Consider the following 8,742-nt stretch of genomic DNA (forward strand, 5'->3'; position numbering starts at 1 on the left):
CTTCCTTCCGAGGAGTGGCTGGTGGGTTTGAACCGCCAGCCTTCTGGTTAGCAGTCAAGTGCCTTAGCCACTATGCTACCAGAGCTCCCGATATGATATTACCGAGTATTTTTTCCCAATCTGTAAGTTCTTTTTTGACTCTTTTGGAGAAGTCTTTGGAAGCACATAAAAATTTACCAATTACTGGCTCTCTTAGTCCATTAACTAACTAGCTTTAAGAGCTAAAATATTAGTTGTTGTTATGTGCCGATGAGTTGGACCCCACTCATAACGACCCCTCCTTGGGTTGCCAAGGCAGTAGCTCTATGGAAGTAGATTGCCCAACCTTCCTTCTGAGGAGCGGCTGGTGGGTTTGAACCGCCAGCCTTCTGGTTAGCAGTCAAGTGCCTTAGGCACTATGCTACCAGAGCTCCCAAAATATTAGTAGTATATATATTTGGCCCTACTTTCCCATTATAATCTAATTCCTCAAAGAGATTTGCAAAATTTCTTTTCAGCTATAAAACTCTAAAGAAGTTCTGCTTGGCACAGTGCCTAAGGCATCTGACTGCTTATCAGAAAGTTGGTGGTTCAAATCCACTAGCCACTTGACAGAAGGAAGATGGGGCATGCTACCTCTATAAAGATTTACAGCCTTGGAAACCCAACAAGGTCACTATGAGTCGGACCATGGGTTGGAATTGACTCAATGGCGGTGGGTTTGGTTTTGAATATAAAATGCTACATGACTTGGCAGACAAAACATGGTATGTGGACCATGTGGAACCAGGGTCAGGACTCCATATCACAGCAAGTTACTTAGATGATTATTATGCACATGAAGTTTGAGAACCTACCCCAAAAAGGATAGTTATAGACAATACATTTTTTTTTTTTTTAAGGAAATATGCCATATAAGCTCTTATGCTAACTGTGGCAATAATAGTAAAAAGAAGGGTTTTAATTAGAAAATAAGAAATGCTGCTTAACTCATGAAAACTTTACTATACACTACTAACAGCTTCAATAAAGACTTCCAACCATGTGTATTTTCCTTGCCATATACATTTAATCATATTTCTGTGCTTGTTAACTCTTGGTGCAAATCATATATTTAAGAAATCAGTAAACCCATTTTGAGTATTAAATCTTTTTTTTTTTTTTTTTAGTCTGTTTGTGGTAGATCTGCTGAGCGGAGTATGGTCCATTCTATTTTCTGTCAAAGTTTATTTCCTATGATCCCTACATAATTGTGAAACTCCCCTCAGCCAAGAAAATTTAAGCATGTGCAATTTAAAAAAAAACACAAAAACTATTCATAACTAAGAAAAAACAAATAAAACAGTCATATTTTACATAACCCTTATGCAGTGTGTTTAAATGTATAATAGTAAAAGTTACTGCATTTCAGCTTAAATTCTAAAGCTCTTGGTTTGTGAAAGGCTGTGGTCTACATTGGGAGTCCTAAGTCCATTTTGAGTCTCCATATAACTTTAGACACCATCTCAGTTCTTTCTAACGATTAAACCATCAATGTGGCTATGCTCAGGGAAGGCTGGGGCAAGTCCAGGGAGGGATAGTTTGCCCTCAGGCTTACACAAAGAACTAGGGAACTTGCCTGAGCCTGTCTTAATGATTTACCAAAATTAGCTGCACATTGTATTAGAGCTTAAATTCTAAACCACTTGGGGTTTGTGTAAGATTGTGGTCTACAGTGGAAGCCGTAACTCCATTTTGAGTCTTGACACTGTGGCTGTGCTCAGGAAGAGTGTGGCTGAAAGCAAATTATGCTCAAAGAACTAGGGAATTTGTCTGAGTGTGTCTGTTTCTACTTTAAATTAAAGTTGGGGTCCTTGTATTTTTTTTGTAGTCACCTTGTGGCTATGACTCAGGTCTCATGGTCATGAGTCGTACTGGACCACCACCTACCCAAGCAGTCAAGGCCCAGAACCAATCCTGTACCCCTTTATCTTCAATTATGTATGTTTTCCAATCACAGTCCTTCCCCTACTTCTGCAGTCCCGCCTGCAAGACTGATGAATCAATCTGCCGCTAATCATGATTTTGTGATGAGTTCCTCTGAGTTTATGTAATTAGCCACGTGGCCAGGACTCAGTGGACTCCATTTCATTGTGTATATACTGATGGTTTCCTTCATCTTAGATGATTGCCTTTGTCCAGTCTAAGGCTTAATGACAGTGTCTCTACCAAACTTGTTTGAACCTGGTGTCTCTTTTCCTGTTACAATGTCATGTAACTTAAAAGTTGGGGTCCTAGTATTGCCTTTTAGCCATCCTATCACTCAGGCTCACATGGTCACAAGTCAGTCCCCAACAACTACTTAGCGAGGTGGTCAAAGTCCCTAAACCAATCCTGCAAACTTTTTTTTTAACCTGCAATTGTGTATGTGTCCCAATCATGCTTTCTTTTCCTGATTCTACAGTCTAGCCTGCAACAGTGATGGACTGTACCTTCCACCCGTCAGGATCTTGTGATGATTTCCTTTGTCCTCTATCATACAATGAACTCTGTGATTGTGATTTGGCAGATTCCATTGGCCTCTGTACTGGATGCATGCTCATGGTTTCCCTCATTTGGGATGATTATGCTTGTTTTGTCTTTCTCTTGTTTAAGGTTTAATAAAAGGATACCTATAGAATAGTGCCTAAGGTACTTGACTGCTAACCAGAAGGCTGCCGGTTCAAGCCCACCAACCACTCCTCGGAAGAAAGGTTGGGCAATTTACTTCCTTAGTGATCACCTCGGAAACTCAAGGAGGGGTCGCTGAGTCAGATACAACTCTACAGCAGTGACCTTGGCTATATAATATGTTTGAATCTGGGGTCTTTTTTCCCTTACCACATTACCAAACTTAAAGTTCAAGATAGTATTTTTGAAGTTACAAAATTTAAGCTACATGATCTGGTAATATTGGTACAACTGAAAAAACAACCATTTGAATAAGAGATGAAATGACATTAAATGCAAAAAAGCTGTCACTCATCCATTAGGCAAGTTATTTACTGAGCACCCAGGAAGTATCAGTAAGTAAAGATTTAATACGGAATAAGACACTGTCACTGCCCTCAAGTACCTAATGCCCAGATTGTTGTTGTTATTATGTGCCGTCGAGTAGGACATGACTCATAGCAACCCCTCCTTGGGTTTCCAAGGCGGTATCACTATGGAAGTAGATTGCCCAACCTTCCTTCCCAGGAGTGGCTGGTGGGTTTGAACTGCCAGCCTTCTGGTTAGCAGTCAAGTGCCTTAGGCACCACGCTCCCAAGCTCCAGATAGTAATAGAGCAACACAGTATTAAAAGACAAAGTGACGCTCAAAGGAAGGTTGAATCAACTTCAAGTGTACAATGAGGGAAGGTCCTCAAAGGCAGTGATGTTTGAACTAGACTGGAGAATGAGGAGACAAAATGAGGGAAGACATTCCAGGCAGAGGAAGTAATATGTACAATCCAAGGCAATATATCACAACAGATTGAATGCAGACATTAAAACAATGTATAAAAGCATAAAACAATGCTTCCCATTTTTTTGGTTGTTGTTGGAAATATTGTTTTTTAAAAATAAAATACATTTCATGTACATAACAGATTTATTACCATTGTTGCTAAGTGATTTAATGTTTTTAAAATCTCTTGGTTTGTTATCTGATAAAGGTTTAATATTCAGAATATATAAAGAACTTCTACAACTCAACAAGACGACAAATTAATTAAAAAATGCAATTAAAAAATGGGCAAAGAACTTGAATAAACAGTTCTCCAAAGAAGGTATACAAATGGTCAATAAACAACACATCAAAAGATGCTCAACATCATTAGTCATAAGGGAACACAAAACAAAACCACTACTCTATGTCCACTAGGATGCTGGTGTGGGATTTAAAACTAACTTTACCCAAATAATTTGGTCTCTTTCCTTGTTTCCTGAGAGATAACCTCGAGAACCTTGGAATTTCCCCAGTGACTATATTCACCGCCATCAAGTTGAATTCAACTCATAGTGACCCTTCCTTCTCCCTGGGTTTCCAAGGCCGCATCACTACAGAAGTAGATTGCCCAATCTTCCTTCCAAGAAGTGGCTGCTGCTGGGTTTGAACCTCCAGCCTTCTAGTTAACAGTCAAATGCCTTAGGCACTACGCCACCAGAGCTCCTCCAATGACTACAGTGTCTTTATTATCCAGCGACTATGTTGTTGTTGTTGTTATGTGACGTCGAGTCGGACCTGACTCATAGCGACCCCTCCTTGGGTTTCCGAGGCAGTATCACTACGGAAGTAGATTGCCCCATCTTCCTTCCGAGGAGTGGCTGGTGGGTTTGAACCGCCAGCCTTCTGATTAGTAGTCAAGTGCCTTAGGCACTACGCTATCAGAGCTGTCTTTATTATCTAAGAAGGCTCCAGACCTGAAGATTTATGCTAATCAGGTGACTTTTAGGAAGAGGGTAGCCAGGCCAGAAAGACATACCAGCCTCAGTGGAGGACTGGAAGTTAGATTAAACCACATGGGCAATGATTCAATCCATCATTTCTTCATAATGGAACCCTAATACAAAACTTCTGGACACTAGATCTCTATGAGCTTCTTGGTTGTTGAAAGACATCAATGCTTGGAAGGGTAACCCACCCAGACCTTTCCCCATGGGTTTCTTCATCTGTATCCTTTTGCTATAAAACTAATTAGTGCTTCCTAGAGTTGGGCAATCTACTTCTGTAGTGATATTGCCTGGGAAACCCAAGGAGTGGTCGCCATGAGTCGGGTCCGACTCAATGGCACATAACAACAACAAAACAACAACAGAGTTTGTTCAAGTGAATTATCAAAATTGAAGGAGTAGTGGGAGCCAGTAGGTCAGAAGTGAAAAGACCCCTAGGAGACCTTGAATATCCTGAGGGTATAGTGGGAAACCTCAAATTTGTTGGCAGCAGGTCAGAAGTGAGGGAGGTTTAGAACTCCCAAGCTTGTGACTGGTGTCTGATGTCTTCAACATACATGGTAGTCTAGTGGTCTGTATTCTTTGTGAGATCTGACCTAGCTCTGGCTGTCAGAGTCAGAGAAAGAAGTACTACACTTGCATTGATGTCAAGAGTAGAATTGAATAGAACTGACCCACCAGCCACTCCTCGGAAGGAAGGTTGAGCAATCCTACTTCTGTAGTGATACTGCCTCGGAAACCCAACGAGGAGTCACGATGAGTCGGGGCCGACTCCACGGCACATAACAACAACAACTTAGCCAGGAAGTGGAGAAATCGGAAAGATTATGCATTGCAGGTGGGAATATAAAATGGTGCAATAGCATGGAAAACAGTCTGGCAGTGCCCCAAAAAATTAAATCTAGAATTACCATATGACTCAGCAATTACACTCCTAGGCATATACTCATAAGAAATGAAATCAAGAACTCAAAGATACACTTGTGCACCAATGTTCATTGCATTATTCATATATTCATATATATATTCGTATATATATCATATTCATGATAGCCAAAAGGTGGAAACAATCCAAGTGTTCATCAACTATAACTTTGTGTGGTATATACACACAGTGGAATATTTAGCCATAAAAAGAAATGAAGTTCTGATATGTGCTGTGACATAGATGAACCTTGAAAACATGCTAAGTGAAATAAGTCTGACACACAAAAAAATATTGTATGATCCCAATTATAAAAATATCTAGAATAAGGCAAATGCACAGAGCCAAAAGTTTATTAGAGGTTATCAGGAGCTTTTGGTAGGTTAGAAAAGGGAGTTATTGCTTAAGGGGTACTGAGTTTCTGTTTGGGGTGTTGAAAAACTTATGGAAATAGTGATAACAGCTATACAATATGGTGAATGTAATTATGTCACTGAACTAAACACTTAAAATGGTTAAAATAACTAACTTCTTACATTTTACTTCAATAATTTTTTTTCAATTTTAAAGAATTTACTTCCCATTTGTAGAGCAACATTATTGTAAAATCCACAGTTAGTTCCAACACCTGCTTAAAAGGACTCCTAAGAATTTTGTTAAAGTATATTTTTAAAAAACTGAACCAAAATAATGTACATTTTATCTCTGAACATTGTATCATTAAAGTTCACATACTGTCCTCTTTGTATAAATCAATGTGATGTTCCAATATAATACATGATCTGACTCTTATCCTAAAGGCTTCTGACCATGTATGATATCCAAGATAGATTCATCCTTTAATGTCAAACAGTAGAGACAGTTGTGATCCTAAACAAAAGAAGGAAAAGCTTTATATACAGGACAGAAGTCTGGCAGTTTAGCTGTTTGCAGCATCCGCCTGGTCCTTCCTTTTCAACTCCAGAGTCATACTCCTCTTCAGGGGATTCTTTTGTTGGAGTCCGGATGTATCCTGGTTCCCTTTTTCCTTCTACTACTTCTTTGTCAACCTCCAAACATACAATGTCAGGATTAGGGACTTCAAACATTGGTTCTACTAACAGTTTTTCCATTATGGACTGAAGGCCTCTTGCACCAGCTTTTCATACTAGCACCAACCTGGCTATAGCTTTCAAAGCATCCTCAAGTAACATTCACTTCACACTTATCCATGCTGAATAAGGCCTGATATTGAGGAATAACGGCATTACGTGGCTCAGTTAGAATTTGTACAAGTGTTTTCTCATCTAGGCTATGCAGAGGAACTACCACAGGTAACTGTCCCACAAACTCAGGAATCGTGCCAAATTCAATGAGATCTCTGGCTTCCACATGGCATAATAATTGATCTTTTTTTCAAACCACTGAAAGCACCAGATGCAACAAACAAGATATTTGTTGTATCAACTTGTACTGTTTCTCCAGGTAGCTTAGAATAATTCTTTTCTGGAGCATTGACTATAGTACCTTCTAGTAGTTTTAGTAAGCTAGTATTTGGGAGGTTGATGTATTCCCTTCCTTTTAGTGGGCTTGAACAAAATATTCAACTGCTTATTTGCTGAATGCCTTCTCCACCTACATTCCATAACTGATGGCTGGCACAATGCCAATCTTATCTACTTCATCCAGAGAGACAATTCATTGTTGTGCTTTTTCTACATTATAACTGGCGTCTTGGAGCAGTTTGGCTGTAATCACAGATTCATTATCTTCTCCTATGTATCCAGCCTGACCCAGTCGGTCCAAGCAGCAAAATATTATTTTTTTCAAGTTTTATGTCAACATGTGAAAAATCCAACACTTTCCCTTCTTGCTTTTTTTGAGGTACTTGGTGATTTACCTATTGCTGCACTGATGCTCCTAAAGCATTACCATGTGGACTAATTCCAGCTATCTGCAGCAGTTTTGTAAAGCTGTATTCATCCTTCTGTCTTCTTATTTCTAACTCTTTAGGTGTTAATGATGTCTGCTTCTCAACCTCTGCTGCTGTCTCAGATTAGCTGGGATATTATTATATATTCTCTTATAGTGATTGTACACAGTAACTGAAAGCACCTTCTTAGCACACGACTGGCCAACAACATACTTGTCAAGGTAGTTATAATTCTTGGGAGGGGGAGGTGGCTTCTGCTGGAATGACAATTTTATAGCTTCTGCTGCTGGTTCTTTAATTACACTTTTCTTTGAATCTGCTTCAGATAGTACAACAAAAAAATGATAACATTTTTCACATTTCACAAAACGGGTGGATGATACGGAAGTCTCTACATGTGTGCACAAGTCCCCACACTTAGGACAACGCAGCTGGTTTCCACCTTTCCCAGAATTCCCAGAACTTGATTTATTTCCATCTCCAGAGCCATCTTTACTAATCCCATCTTTTGAGGCAAAGTATGCTGGTGTTTCTGTAAAGGTTCTAAAAGGATCTCTTCGCAGGATCTGAGTTTCAAAGGTCCCTAGCCTTCCTAAAACTGGTATATGAATGCGACCACAAGAAATACTTCCCTGTGTGGAGTTGAACGCGGAGGTGATGAGCCGCGCAGCCACCGCACCAGCTACAGCACCGCAAGCACAAGCACAAGCGCCGCAGCCAGACATCTCCGCGGGGCCCAGGCCAGGGCTTAGCCCTCTGCTGCCCTCCCAGTCTCAGCAGCCCGACGCCTATTCGCAGATCATGCTGACTTGGTTTCGAGCCCTGCCGGCAGCCCTAGACCCCAATGTAGAGTTCCTCGATACGGCGGTCAGGCCGTCGTGCTCTTCGTGCCCCAACGTCGTCGTCTACTTAACAGAACAGACACCCAATCCCTTTCCTCTCCCTTTTCTCCCCACCCCCTGCCCACCCAATTTTTTTTTAAAAAAAGTGTTTCATTAGCTCATGCAATAGATTCAAGCCACAATATAAAAACTCATTTTTTAAGAGTATAAAGGAGTCCTGAAATTTAAAAAAAAAATTAAAGTTTGATCTGTTGACATGGGTAGATGTTTATGATATGCTGCGGAGTGAAGAGGCTTTACAAAATAATATATTCACGTTTTACTATAATTATATGTTTACACACATATATAAAACCCATTGCCATGGAGTCATAGTGACTCCATTGGGTTTCTAAGGCTGTAAATATTTAGAGTGCCTTTCTCCTGCAGAGCAGCTGGTGGGTTTAAACTGCCAACCTTTTTGTTAGCAGCCACATGCTTGAGCCATGCCACCACTAGAACTCCTTACACACTAGCCACTAAAGTTTAACTGGGATTTTCTTTAGTGGTGGTATTACAAGATATATTTTTCTTCCTTTCTTTGGGAGGAGTTTATCTCAGTGTTCTAAAAGATGCACAAGGAATATAAATTAC

General features: G+C 40.1%; 1 protein-coding gene and 1 pseudogene across 1 annotated transcript in view; both read right to left on the reverse strand.

Moving 5' to 3' along the window:
- The window catches only part of CAPZA1 (capping actin protein of muscle Z-line subunit alpha 1), a 28,624-nt gene extending 26,063 nt beyond the window's left edge, over positions 1-2,561 (reverse strand). The window contains exon 1 of the mRNA XM_042782076.1: positions 2,451-2,561. Coding sequence (XP_042638010.1) covers positions 2,451-2,561 — 111 coding nt within the window. The remainder of the gene's footprint in view (positions 1-2,450) is intronic.
- Positions 2,562-6,274: 3,713 nt separating this feature from the next.
- LOC122150842 lies at positions 6,275-7,992 on the reverse strand (annotated as a pseudogene).
- Positions 7,993-8,742: the final 750 nt, after the last annotated feature.

This window comes from Orycteropus afer, unplaced genomic scaffold, assembly GCF_000298275.1.
Source record: "Orycteropus afer afer isolate SDZICR_OR568_19922 unplaced genomic scaffold, OryAfe1.0 scaffold00010, whole genome shotgun sequence".
NCBI classification, from domain to species: Eukaryota; Metazoa; Chordata; class Mammalia; order Tubulidentata; family Orycteropodidae; genus Orycteropus; species Orycteropus afer.